The 15,392-nt window shown below is 36.4% G+C and overlaps 1 protein-coding gene across 21 annotated transcripts in view; it reads right to left on the reverse strand.

Moving 5' to 3' along the window:
* Positions 1–15,392, reverse strand: part of PTBP3 (polypyrimidine tract binding protein 3) — a 115,984-nt gene that overhangs the window by 24,149 nt on the left and 76,443 nt on the right. For all 21 annotated transcript variants that reach the window (XM_054258981.2, XM_009001323.6, XM_054258979.2 and 18 more), the window contains 2 exons: positions 9,821–9,931; positions 8,071–8,245 (listed from right to left, as the gene is read on the reverse strand). In XM_054258981.2, the coding sequence (XP_054114956.1) occupies positions 8,071–8,245; positions 9,821–9,931 (286 nt within the window). The remainder of the gene's footprint in view (positions 1–8,070; positions 8,246–9,820; positions 9,932–15,392) is intronic.

Raw genomic sequence — 15,392 nt, forward strand, 5'->3', positions numbered from 1 at the left:
AGAGTCAAAAGTTAAAAAGTTTATAAAAAGTTAGAAAGTTACAGTAAGCTAAGGTTATTTTATGTATTTATTTTATTTTTTAAAAACTGAGTCTCACTCTGTTGCCCAGGCTGGAGTACAGTGGCACAATCTGGTCTCAATGCAGTCTCTGTCTCCTGGGTTCAAGCAATTCTCCTGCCTTAGCCTTGCCAGTAGCTGGGATTATAGGAGCCTGCCACGACGCCCAGCTAAATTTTGTATTTTTAGGACAGATGGGGTTTCACCATGTTGGCCAGACTGGTCTTGAACTCCTGGCCTCAGGTGATCCTCCTGCCTCGGCCTCCCAAAGTGCTCAGATTACAGGCATGAGCGAACCACACCCAGGCAAGCTAAGGCTAATTTATTATTTTAAAAAGAAAAATATTACTTCCAGTCCTGCAACCTCCGCTCATGGGAAGTGCCCTATAGAGGTGTACCATTTGTATCTTTCATTCTGTATTTTTACTGTACCTTTCCTATGTTTAGATACACAAATGCTTACCATATATTAATTTGCCTATAGTATTCATTACAGTAACATGCCTTACAGTCTAGGTGTGTATAGGATATATCTATGTTTGTGTAAGTATACAACAAAACTGCCTAATGACACATTTCTCAGAATGTATCCCTGTGGTTAAGCAATGCATGACTGTATATTTAAAGCATGTGAAATTATCATCACAGTCAAGATAACAAATGTTCCCATCATTTCTGAAAACTTTCTCATGTCCCTCTGCAATCCATCTCTCTCCAAACCTTGTCCTCAGGCAACCACTGATCTTTCTCACACTATAGATTAGTTTGCATTTTATCAAACTAAACAGAATTATACACTAGGTGTTCCTTTCTGTCTGACTTCTCTCATTCAGCATAATCCCTTTGCTTTTATCACTATTTTGTTCCTTTTTATTGCTGAATAGTATTTGAGTGCATGGAAGAATCATCATATTTTTATCTATTCACCTGTTTGTAGAATATGTCTGGATTTTTGGCTATTATAAATAAAACTGCTATGAACATTTGTGTTTAGTTAGTTCACACGTATCATTAAGTCATATTTTAATGTATTTATTTATCTATTTTTTGAGAGATGGGGTCTGCCTGTGTTGCCTGAAATGGAGTACAGCAGCTATTCACAGGCTTGATTAGAGTGCACTCCAGCCTGGGCTCAAAGACATCCTCCTGCCTCAGTCTCCCAAGTAACAGCGACTACAGGTGTGCTGGCCACTGTGCCCAGCAACATTTTTAAATTTCACAAATGACCAGGCTAGGTAGGCGCCAAGGTTTTACCAACTTGGAGTGATGTTTGCCTTTGGTTTTCTTGATGGTATCTTTCAAATGGAGCACTAAAATTACGATGTACACTAGGTAAATTATTTCCTTTTATGGTTTGTGCTTTCTGTGTTCTAATAAACTCTGCATATCCCCAGGTTACTAAGATTTTCTCATAGGTCGTCTTCTGGAAATTTTATAGGTATAAGTTTGTTTGCTTTTAAGAGACAGGGTCTTACTATGTTGCCCGGGCTGGAGTACAGTGGCTATTCACAGACATAATACCACTACTGAACTACATGGGAGTTTTGACCTCCGTTTCTGACCTGGACCAATTCATCCCTCCTTATGCAACCTTGTGGTCCTCCTCTCTGGGAAGTCACCATATTGATGCTAAACTTAACTGTAGGCACCTGATTAGCACAGAGCACTATAGCCCAGAACTCCTGGGCTCAAGTAATCCTTCTACATCAGCCTCCTGAATAGCTGGAACTACAGGTCCACACCACAAATTTTACATACAGGACTAAGACCTATTTTAAGTTAACTTGTCAGTATGCCACAGGATAACGGTCAATGCTTTTTATCCCAAATATTAATATCCACTTGTACAAAACCCACTTGTTCAAAGATTTTTCCTTTCCCTAGTGGATTAGATTGGCAACTCTGTTGCAAATCAATTGACCATATATGTGGATCTACTTCTAGCCTCTTATTATGCTCCATTAATCTCTATAACTATCCTTCTAACATTATCTTACTGGCTTGATTACCGCAGCTCCATATTAAGTCTTACAGCTTAAAAAGAAAAATGTTTTCAGCAGCTCTATTCTAAATACTTTCCTTTTCCATTTTAATATTAATTTTAGAAGTTTGGTCTATCTCACTAAAGCAAGAAAAAAAATTAAAAGTCCCAGGGATTAGGCTGGGTGTGGTGGCTCACGACTGTAATCCCAGCACTTTGGGAGGCCAAGGTGGGTGGATCACTTGAGGTGAGGCATTTGAAACCAGCCTGACCAACATGGTGAAACTCTGTCTCTATAATAAATACAAAAAAACTGCTGGACATGGTGGCAGGTACCCATAATCCCAGCTACTTGGGAGGCTGAGGCATGAGAATCACTTGAACCCAGGAGGTGGAGGTTGCAGTGAGCTGAAATTGTGACACTGCACTCCAGCCTGGGTGACAGAGCAAGACTCTGTCTTAAAAAATAAAAAAAGCCCCAAGGATTAGAAGAAAGGATATAAACTGCTATTATTTGTAGATAATATGATTGTATATATTGAAATGCAAAAAGAATCTACAGGCAAATTACTAGAATTCATAAGTTTATTAAGGTTTCTGAGTTATAAAATCAAGAGAGAACAATGTTGCATTTCTATATTACCAATAGTTAGAAAACAAAACAATAATGACAGTTCAAACCTACATTGTGCTTATGCTAGGTATCATTTTAAATTCTTCAAGTACATAGCACATTTAATGTCGAAACCCTACCAGTTAAGAATTGTTAAGCATTCTACATAGAAAGAAAGGGAAATGCAGAGCACTTAAGCAACTTGTCCAAGATTGCACAGCTCATAAATAATAGGTCCAGAATCAAAATACAAAAAGTATGGTTCTTAGCCACCATACTATGCCATGTAAAATAAAATTAAAAGTAAGAAGTGCTCAGGAATAAATGCAACAACAAAAAAAAAGTGCAAATCTTTAAGGAGAAAAGTCACCCAATGTTACTGAAAGACATTAACGAACATCCAGGCTACAGTGGCTCACGCCTGTAATCCTAGTGCTTCGGGAAGCAGAGGTGGGAGGACTACTTGAGACTAGGAGTTCCATCTAGACAACATAGTGAGACCCTATCTCTACAAAAAAATTTTTTTTAATTAGCAGGGCACGGTGATGTGTCTGTGGTCCTGCCTACTGAGGAGGCTGAGGTGGGAGGATTGCCTGAGCCTAGAGGTCAAGGCTGCAGTGAACCATAATTTCACCACTGCACTTCAGCCTAGGCAAAAGAGGAAAACCCTGTCTCAAAAAAATAAATGTCCAAATGAATGGACAGATGCACAATGTTCAAAGACTGGAAGATTTTATTGTAATGATGTCAATTATCTTCTAACTCATTTGTAAATTCAGTGTAATCCAAATCAAAACCCTAATAGCTATTGCTGCTTTTTAATTTTTATTTTTGGAACTCGACAAGTTGATCTTAAAATTCATAAAAAATACAAATGGTCAAGAACTGCCAAGACAGTCTTGAAGAAGAAAAAGATAAAAAAGACTATAGCAGAGACTGACTTCTGGTAATAACAAAAGGAGACAACTAGACCAATGTAGCAAAGCCCAGAAAAATAAGTCCAGTAAATATTAAGCTCCACTGGGCGTGGTGGCTCACACTTGTAATCCAGTACTTTGGGAGGCCAAGGCAGACAGATCACTTGAGGTCAGGAGTTCGAGACCAGCCTCACCAACATGGCAAAACTCCGTGTCTACAAAAAAATATAAAAAAATTAGCTAGATGTGGTGGTGCACATCTACAGCCCCAGCTACTCAAGATACTGAGGCATGAGAATTGCTTGAACCTGAGAGTCAAAGGTTGCAGCCAGCCAGACTGTGCTACTGCACTCCAGTCTGGGCAACAGAGTAAGGCTCTGTCTCATAAAAACAAATGAACAAACAAAAACTTAAGTTAGCAATATGAATAAATGAATAAAAGTGATGATGGTAAGAAACCTCATCTTCCCAGGTGTGAACCAGTGTTCTCAGCTGAGAAAAAACACTCTTTTCTTTTTTTGGAGATGGAGTCTCGCTCTGCTGCCCAGGCTGGGGTGCGATAGCACGATCTTGGCTCACAGAAGCCTCCGCTTCCCAGGTTCAAGCAATTCTCCTGCCTCAGCCTCCCAAGTAGCTGGGACAACAGGGATGAGCCACCATGTCCAGCTAATTTTTGTATTTGTAGTAGACATGGAGTTTCACCATGTTGGCCAGGATGGTCTCGAACTCCCGACCTCAAATGATCCTCCCACCTTGGCCTCCCAAAGTGCTGGGATTACAGGCATCAGCCACCACACCCAGCCAAGAAAAACATTCTTGGTAATAAAATGCTAGCTAATAAAGGTTAAAAAAAAATGATGGAATTAGCAAATTACCTCATGGCAACCATCACAGTAAGAAATAATTTTGGTAACAGATGTGAAAAATAAAAGGTAAAAAATGTTAAGAACAGGGTATTTATCATCTAAATCGGTAAATCATTAAAAAAAGAAAAATAGTAACATTACAGGGTAGAAACCTACAAGATCACTTAAATAAATGATCAAAGCTAACACAAGAAAAAGAATAAATTAACATCATGTGTCTCCTAATGTAATGAGGTAGAAAAGACACAAAATTATTTCTGTAGTATTTCCATTCAAAAACGCATATTATGATAAGGAAAAAACAAATATCTATATGGAAAGACATTCTACAAAAAACGTCCTCCCTATACTCTTCAGAAATGAAACAGTCCAACCTGGGCAACACAGTGAGACTCTGACTCTACAATAAAATAAAAATAAAAATTAGCCGGTGTGATGGAGAGTGCCTATAGTCCCAGCTACCCGAAGGCTGCGGTACAAGGATTACTTCAGCCCAGGAGGTTGAGGTTGCAGTTAGCTGTGATAATACCACTGCACTTGAGCCTGGGCAACAGAGTGGGTCCCTGTCTCAGCAGGGGAGGCGGGGTGGGGCACAGAGAAGCAATAGTTATGAAAGACACAGAATTTAAAAAATGTTCTGAATTAAATGACTCAAAAGAAACATGACAAATAAATTAGCCCAATACTTATTTGGATCTTTACCAGAAAAAATTCTGGGAGAAATTTATTTGCAACACAAGTAACACAAAATGGACTAGTATCTAGAATACACAAAGAATTCCTACAATTAAGTAAGAAAAGAATGAGAACTACAGCACAAAAATAGAGAAAAGAATTGAACAGGGATGAGGTGAAGTGTAAAAGACTACACATTGGGTACAGTGTATACTGCTTAGGTGATTGGTGCACCAAAATTTTAGAAATCAGTACTAAAGAACATATTCATGTAATTAATAAATAAATAGAATTGAATACAAAATTTATAAGGATGAAAAATAAATAAAAATATGTTCAGCCTCATTAGTAATTAGGAAAATGCAAGTGAAAACTATGTTAAGATACCATTAAACATACACTAGAATAAAAAGAATGAAAACATCTCACTCCCTTCATAGAAGATAGCTTAAAAAATTTTAATCTCACAATGCAGTTATAAACTGGTGCAATCATTTTGAAAACTGGCATTATTAATGAAACTGAAGAAATATGTTCTCTATGACCCAACAATTCCTTTCCTACGTACTTCTTGGAGAAAACTCTTGTCCGACAGACAAGAATGTTGATAGTAACATCAAACTAAAAACAACCAAAATATTTATCAACAGTAAAATGCATCAACAAACCAAGATATATATGATATATTCTTCCAGTGGGATACTATAGACTTGACCATGCTGAGAATGAACAACAGCCACATGTATGAATATGGATGAATCACCAAAGATACACAGAGCAAACAAAGTCACAAGAGAAAACCAGCAAGAGTCCATTTATGTAAAGTTCTAAATACAGCTTTAAAAAAAATTTTAAAGTTGCATTTAGGGATATAGAATGAGTGGCAAAAAAACAACAGGAAAACAAAAAAGCAAGAGAATGATTATCATCAAATTTGGAACTGTGGTTATCTTGGGGAAGGGAGAGTGAAAAAAACTGATGAAGAAAGGTACACAGTGTGCTTCTTCAGTATGTATAAATATTTTATTTCTTAACCTGGCTGGTAATCACATGGGTATTTATATACTTAGGTGTTTTATAAGTTTTTCTATAGGTATAACAAGTGTCACTAAAAGCAAAAACATAGTTCTTGTGACTCAGCTCTAGAAACTGTAAAGGGCAACCTTTATAAGAGAAAGAACAGCCAGTGAAGTAGGAAGAAAGTAAGGAGAGCAGTGTTTCAGAAGCCAAGAGAAAAAAGATGGGAATAGTGAAACTTTGTCAAATATTAGTGAGAAGCAAAGTAGAGAAACTTTCAAACAATATATAAAGTGCACTGTTCTCTGTCTGATGAACCACTTATTCTGGGATGTAGACATTGTTTTGCAGTGACTAAGGATTAATAACATTAATGAGAAAGGATATAAACATTCTGATATTTTACATTCAGAAATCAAAATTCTTAACCATATTTTTAAAATGTCCTCCTCCCATCATACAGAACGATCGCACCAAGAGTATATAATTAATTATTAGAACAAGTGAATTCTGACATTTGATAGCTGAGTTTTGGCAAACTTTAATTTGCCCCATTATATATATTTTTTTGCTTTGTTATTGAAACGGTAATGACAAAGACCTTTGGCTCTGCCAAATCAGATAAGTAAGTTAGGGGCTGGTAACAAATATAAAACACAAAAATTTGGTCAAAGAAGCCGAAACAGTAATTTTAACAATATTAGAAAGATGAATTGAAGCATTTGGCTTTTTAAATGAAAAACAATAAAAAAGCTTTCACTTTAAAGTAATGAACTATTTTCTAGAAAAGTTTGGACAATCATTTGATTGTCTTAATTTTATAATTGATTGTCTTAATTCTTTTCATTTTCTCACCTATAAAATATGATGAACTAAATACTATTAAAGTCCCAGTCAGCAATATTTTATGGTGTTATTTGGGAAAGGAAAAATCAATCACAAAGGTAGTAATACTTTTTCTAAATAATAAACCACACATTTGAGACCTGTAATATCAAACGTAGCACATATTAACCTAGTAAGATACTCAAGCCAGGCCGTCCATTGTTTTTTCCTTTAGGGCCGGGCGCGGTGGCTCACACCTGTAATACCAGCACTTTGGGAGGCCGAGATGGGTGGATCACAAGGTCAAGAGATTGAGACCATCCTAGTCAACATGGTGAAACCCCGTCTCTACTAAAAATACAAAAAATTAGCTGGGCACGGTGGCGCGTGCCTGTAATCCCAGCTACTCAGGAGGCTGAGGCAGGAGAATTGCCTCAACCCAGGAGGCGGGGGTTGCAGTGAGCCGAGACCGCGCCATTGCACTCCAGCCTGGATAACAAGGACGAAACTCCGTCTCAAAAAAAAAAAGTGAGGGTTACTTTAAATAAAAGAGGAGGCTCTTCAAAGCTACAATTTGCAGAGACAATTTAGAAGGCTGTATTTTTACTAATACAAAATGCAACTTCACACATGCTGAAGATACAGCTGGAAGTTCTAAAGTTTAAAAAATCAAAACAAAATAAATCTTATTTGGATAAAAGAAGATCACAGTATTCATTTAGGTTTGATTTAAAATATCATTACCTAAAAAGGGAAAAGTATTTTTCTCAAGAGCATATACAGCAAAATTCTTTTGGCTATAAACTAGCATATTTAAATTAATGTTAATAAGACTATTCATTAGAAGCAAATGGTTTGTGGCTTTTAAAGAATTAGTAATATTAATGTTAGAAAATAAATGTGTAACTCAATTTCAGATATTCATTTGTTTTGTCAACTAACAGAACCTCCTAATATTAATATTTAATTAATGGGCATACTTTGTTCCACGATTCTTGCTTTCCTTTATAAATCCTGAGAGAACTGAACGAGAAAATGGCTTACTAACATACATGGCTTAATAAATGAAACCTGTAACTTCAGAAAACTTGCTTTGTGACCCAAAAAGGAACTACTCACCAAAAGCAGCAGCCATAGCAGGTTCAAGGGATGGCTGGCCATCACCAGTAGGAAGGTCTAAGCGAGTGAAGTCTCTGCTTTTGTCATTATTATATTTCACATTAAGGCTGGTGAGCTTGGAGAAGTCAATACGCAGGGTGCAGCATGCATTATAGATATTCTGGCCATCCAGAGCCTAAAGCATGTAAGAAAGGGACTGGTTTTGGCAAGACAACAACACTGACAACCAAGAAGCCTCTGCTGACAAAGAGGGGCAATCAGGTGTGAGGCAGAAAGCACTGACTAAAAAGCCAAAGTCGGGTTTATTTTTACCTCACAGTCATTAACTATGAGTCTGAGAAAAAGAAAATCTCTAAGTCTCAATTTTTATCTGTAAAATAAGGCTGATAGTATTTATCTCGTCTGTGGTAAGATCAAATAAGAGAGGAGAAATGTGAAAAACTGGAAAACTATTATCTATCACAGAAGTGTTCACTATTATGATTATTTTGCCTGTACCAAAGGTTTTAAGATACTTGGATTTTACATTCCATTTTAATTCATTTTAGTATAATTCACATTATACTAGGATGTATAAGCTTTGTTAGGATGAAACAAAGCTTTTGTAATTGCTACCTGTCAGAGCCACAATATATAAAATATTATCTATCACTTATTTTTTTCTCTTGTAAATTTACTTTGTAATACTTTGAATAATAAACTGAGGGAAATGTGGAATCAGTTGTGACCAAAGATTAGCAATCCCTTCCTTTGCAAGAATAAAAATTTACCTTAGGGTATTTGTGGCCACTTACAACATTTGCAAATGCTTGAATTTATAAAAAATAGATACCAGAAACCAAAGCACATAAAAATAAAACACATGTAATATAAATCCTGATTTATAATAATGGTCATTGAGAAGTATGCCATCATAAAGGTACAAAATAATAAATGCAAGTTCAGGGTACAGCAAATATAAAGGCTATACTCCCAATCAAGTGCCAGACATAGTGTGGTACAAAAAAGTACTATAAGCCTTAGTCCTCATCTTTGACCAAAACGTAGAAACGACTAGCAAAAACTGCTACAAGATGAAATTAGTCAGGGATACATATCAATAGGAGATATGTCTAAGATAACAGAACTGAATGTCAAGTTTTATACCTTGTCAAAATAGTCAGGTTTTTGTGTTACTAAAAAAAAGACAACATGAATTGACAGCAGCGTATTTCCTAAGATTTAGTATCTCTACCAATTCAGAGTTTGACAGGAATAAACATGGAATATAGCTGCAAAAATGGTGAAATCAATCTCTGACTGATCTAATGGAAGTAAATGGTCTACAGCCATACCACCCTGAATGCGCCTGATCTCAGAAGCTAAGCGGTCGGGCCTGGTTAGTACTTGGATGGGAGAAGTAAATGAAAGTGCAAAGGTAATGATGGCTCTATTAGTCAGCTCACATCAGGAGTACTGTGTTCAACTCCAGACTTTAAACATAATGAACAGGAATTAGTCTCAGAAATGTGAGAGGTGATCAGAGATTTGAGACCATTTCATATGAAGAAGTAATGATTTTTAGCTTAGAAAAAAAAAATACATGGAATCATACACTTTAAAATGACTAAAATGGTAACATAAGCATATTTTAACACAATTTAAAAAGAAAACACATGGTAAAGTGGGGCATGAGAGAAGATATGATAACTTCCTTCAGGTATCACTGGTGTGATTAACAATTGAAAAATGAAACAAAGATCATAATTACCATTTTGGCATAATGTGCATTTACTGGGTCAGCATACTGAAGCAAGGCTTGAAATTGATTATTCTTTGTAAAGGTGATAATCTTCAAGACTGTGCCAAATTTAGAAAATATCTGGAAAACAGTTCACATTAGGTTACATGTAAGAAAAGTATTAAGCTAATGTATCTTTATAAATACAACTTGGTTCATAAATCCTTTTAAATGAAAATTTTCTCTTTAAAACTGTTGGTAACAAAATGACTTAAGCCTAAAACATCAACATTTTAATACCCATGCCTATCTTAGAATAATGCCTGGCACACAACAGGCACTCAAATAACTAGCCTATTTAATGGCATATATAAACAGCACATTATTAAAATAGGAGGCCACAACAGAAATAATCAACAGGATGAGATGTGTTACAAAGCATACGAATAAAAGTAAGAGTCGTGGGCCAACTATTTCACGCAGTGAAGAAGCCATCCACTTCTTGAGATTTCTGCAGCCACTAAAAGATGTTCGGCTAGAAGCTGCTCTATTAATTTGCCAAATATTCATGGAGGATTGTTCCAAGCACTGGAAAGACAGCAGTAAACAAAACAGAGACAAAACTATGCCCATATGAAGACAGACAATAAAGAAATGACAAACAAATATCCTAATATCTGGTGATTTTAAAAGTCTTAAGAATAAATATAAAAGAAGGGAAGGAATCAGCATGAACCAGAACGCAAGTTGGGATAGTACAAGAGTGGTGGCCAGAGAAGGCCTTTCTGAAATGTGTTTTCAGAGGAAAAGAGGGGAAGGCTTCCTGACACCAATATCCTCACAATACATGTTTCACTTCAGCACCACAAGGGTTCATGGCCAGGGTTACTATTAGTAATTCATTTCTGAAAGACTAAATAGGGGGGATAAAACAACTATAATTTAGTTTTCCTCTGTGGGTATGATTTGGCTCTGTGTCACCACCCAAATCTCACCTCGAATTGCAATTCCCCACATGTTGAAAGAGAGACCTCGTGGGAGGTTATTGGATCATGGAAGCAGTTTCTCCCTTGCTGTTCCTGTGACAGTGAGGGAGTTCTCAAGAGATCTGAAGGTTTTAAAAGTGGCAGCTTCCACTGTGCACTCTCTCCTGCCACCATGTGAAGAAAGTCCTTCCTTCCCCTTCACCTTCTGCCACATTAAGTTTCCGGAGGCCTCCCCAACCATTCAGAACTGTAAGTCAATGAAACCTCTTTTGTTTATAAATTACCCAGTCTCAGGGAGTATCCTTATAGCAGTGTGAAAATGAACTAATATTCACTCCATTTTAAACTTCAATCTTAAAACAGAAATTTGTTCTGCTTTTTTGATTTGAAGGGTAAGTAAGTATTCCCTATACTGGTAATATTTTGCTGTTACTAACCACTTTGGTATGATAATGGCTTCACTGCAGCCTCCACTTCCCAGGCTCCTCCCATCTCAGCCTCCCAAGTAGCTGGTCTACACCACCCCTGGATAATTTTTTATTTTTATGGTTTTATAGAGATGAGGTCTATGTTCGCCAGGCTGGTCTCAAACTCCCAGGCTAATGTGATCCACCCACTTTGGCCTTCCAAAGTGCTGGGATTACAGGTGTGAGCCACCATACCTGGCCCTGCTTTTTAATTCTCAAACAGAAGAATAACTATCCTTCCCTGATAGTCTAATGGTTAGGAAAAAAACAAGAAAGAAACAATATTCTAAAGCACAGGTAATAAAAGAAAAATAGATAAACTGGACTACCTCAAAATTAAACACTTTTGTGCATCAAAGGAAACTATCAACAGAGTGAAATCAAATCATGTATATGATAATGGGTTAATATCCAGAATATATAAAGAACTCATGCAATTTCAACAATACGAACAATGCAACCCAAAAATAGGCAAAGGACTTGAATAGACATTTCTCCAAAAAAGATAATCAAACAGCCAATAAGCCCACAGAAAGATGGGGCTTATTATCAATATCACTAATCATTAGAAAAATGGAAATCAAAACTACCTATCACCTAACTTCCATTAGGATAGTTACAAAAAAATTTTTAAACCCATAAAATAACAAGTATTGGGGAGGATATGAAGAAAATGGAACCACCATGCACTGTTGGTAGAAATGGAAAATGTTATAGCCACTATGGAAAAAGTATGACCTTTCCCTAAAAAAAGAAAAATAGAATTACCATATAATCCAGCAATTCCATTTCTGGGTATATAGTCAAAAAATTGAAAGCAGGAACTCAAAGAGATACACATATGCCCATGTGCAGAGCAACATTATTCAGAATAGCCAAAACAGGAAGCAACCAAAGTGTTCATCAACGAATAAATGGATAAACAAAATATGACATATATACCTACAACCAAGTATTATTCAGCCTTTTTCAAAAGGAAGGAAAACTCTGAACATGGACGAACCTTCAAGATATCATGCCAGGTGAAATATGCCAGTCACAAAAGCACAAATACTTCATAGTTCCACTTACATGAGGAACCTAAAGTAGTCAAACTCACAGAGACCGAAAATAGACTGGTGATTGCTGAGGGGGGAGAGTAGATAAATAAAGAGTTCTGTTTAATGGCTAAGGAAGTTTCAGTCTGGGAAGATTAAAAATTTCTGGAGACGTGGTATTTGGTGATGGTTGAGAAACAATGTGAATGTACTTAATGTCACACTGAACTACATAATTAAAAATAGTTAAAATGGTAAGTTTTTTGTTATATATATATTTTACCACTTAAATCACTTATGGCAAGACATGAATCAATCTGTATTATACCTGCATCATCTCCATGTTTTCTCTCAATAAAGGAGTAACGTTAGACTTTAAAAAAAGGTTGGGGATGTAATATAATAACTGTCTGACCTCCCTTCTTCATTCCAACCACCCAGGTAGTGTTCTAAATTATAAGTCAGATTATATTTTCCCCTGCTTAAAATCCTTTACTACCTCCCCATTATCTACATGGTAAAAACCTAAGCTCCTTGGTATAACATAACACCCTTGCCCTGGTTTACCTCTCCAACCTCACTTCCTGATGCTTCTTACATCACACTACTCTATTTACATAAACAATATGTAGTTGCCTATAGTTCTCCAAATTTACCAAGTGACTTCAGACTTCTATGCCCATATATGAGGATTCTCCCTTTTCCTATAAATCTATTTAACAGCGTAAGCCTTCATTTATCTTTTCCAAAATTCAGCTCAGGGAACAATGCTACCACAAATTCTCAGCCTCTCCCAAATTCCTATAGAATTATTTTTCCCAAGTATTATCTTACTGTTGTACTTTGCCTCTATTATAAATTTATTTATATATTTGTCTCCTTTAATTAGACTGAAGGCTCCTTGAAGAAATACGCCTTGTCTTAACCATTTCTGCATCATTAAGTACAATTCCTGGCACGTAAGAGATACAGACTAAAATGCTTATTATTAACTGATAAAGAATTATAACGAGACCTGGTTGGAGAATTACAGCAATACGCAAATGTTTATTTTCTTTTTAAGAGACAGGGTCTCACCCTGTCACCCATGCTGGTATGCGGTAGCGCCATCATAGTTCACTATAACCTTTAACTCCTGGGCTCAAGCGATCCTCCTGACTTAGTCTCCTGAGTCCTACAGGTGCACACTAACACACATGGCTAATTTTTACATTTTTTGTAGAGATGAAGTCTCGCTACCTTACCCACGCTGGTCTGAAACTCCTGACCTCATGCGATTCTCCTACCTTAGCCTCCAAAAGTACTGCGATTATAGGCATGAGTTACTGTACCCAGCTGGCAATATTTAATTTTTTTTCCTTTTTAAAAAAAATTTTTTAAATTTTTATTTAAAAAAAAAACACTTCTTTTCATGCCACTAAGTCAGCAATTTTTTAAAATAATATTCTTGATATAAAATATCTCAGTGAAGAAATAAAAACACATAATTTGCTCTAAAATTTGGAAAAATTGTATACTAAATTATGCTATAAAACTTAATTTCCACTTACCTTTCAGATTTTGTTAATGTTTACATTCCTTCTCTCATTTAACTTCAACAACGGCCTGAAGCACATCCTCACTGACAGCCTGGTGTTTTGCTGTGTGATTTTTATCTGAATGTACTAAGAGAATAATAGAACTTGCCTAAATGGGCTAACCATGAATAGCACTCTAGTCCCCTGGATTATACTCACTGAGAGAGGACCTACAAAAAATAATCTGACACTTCTGAATAAAGTAACTGGGCACCAACATCAGGTAATCCAGGAATGCCTGAGGTGTGATTTTTTAACACCTTTTTATAATTATCAAAATAGTACATTTTAAAGAGATTTGATATCAAAAAATAAAATTCAGGAAAGTTTGATATGTATGTATCTATTTTTATGAATTATAAGGTCTTTGACTCTGTTTCCCTAATGTAGTTTGCTGCCAAAAATACAACTACCCAACTCTATATGCCTCCTGTGTATTTTAATCCTTCAGACTACAACACAGGACTAAAAAGACACTAAAGATAAATTCTGAAATATTCATCTTCAGTGATTTTTATAAAGGTACAATTTGTCAGAAACTGAAAATGTCCACTGGTATGCACTTATAAAAAGCATATTCATGGCTGGGCGCGGTGGCTCACGCCTGTAATCCCAGCATTTTGGGACGCCAAGGTGGGCAGATCACCTGCGGTCAGAAGCTTGAGACCAGCCTGGTCAAAATGGTGAAACCCCGCCTCTACTAAAATACCAAAATTAGCTGGGCATGGTGGCGGACACCTGTAATCCCAGCTACTCAGGAGGCTGAGGCAGGAGAACTGCATGAACCCAGGAGGTAGAGGTTGCAGTGAGCCAAGATCGTGCCACTGCACTCCAGCCTGGGTGACAAGAGCTAGACTCCATTTACAAACAACAACAAAAAAGTGTGCATTCACATTAGAATTTTTTTTTAAATAGCCAGCACACTGGCCACAACTTATTTATAAAGGTTTTTGTAACCTATGAAGTAGTAAGATTTAAGAATCAGAATTTCATATTACTAGAATTGACTCTTTTATTTAGTACCATAATGTCTAGCTTTCATAAGTTATTTATTTTTATTACAATTCAAAAAGATTGGTCCTTTGTCCTGAAGAGATTCATCTACTGGACATTCAAAAACCACTCCCATGTATAACATGAGATAGATTACATGAGAACATTGTTATGAGCTGCTGCTTTCATGCACAAAGACACTTTTTAATATGCAGGATTGAGCATATACATAATGAATCAGTTGAATTCTTTCTATCTGCAAATATTCTGAGATGATGTCATCCAGTCCAATGGCTTTAATTACCACACCTACGCTGAAGGTTTCCGAATCTCCAGCCTGAATTCTTCTCCTGAATCCAGACTTAATTTCCATTTATCATCTCCCACTTGAGTATCTAATAGGTGTCTTAAGTTAACATGTTCAGATCAAACTCTTGATTCCTGCCCTACCTCCAAACCCCTGCCCCAAATCTTTTTTTGTCTTTGTGTTTTTATTATTATTACTATGATTTCTTTACCTCAGTCTTTATATCTTAGCTCCA

Source organism: Callithrix jacchus, chromosome 1, assembly GCF_049354715.1.
Source record: "Callithrix jacchus isolate 240 chromosome 1, calJac240_pri, whole genome shotgun sequence".
In the NCBI taxonomy this organism is placed as follows: Eukaryota; Metazoa; Chordata; class Mammalia; order Primates; family Cebidae; genus Callithrix; species Callithrix jacchus.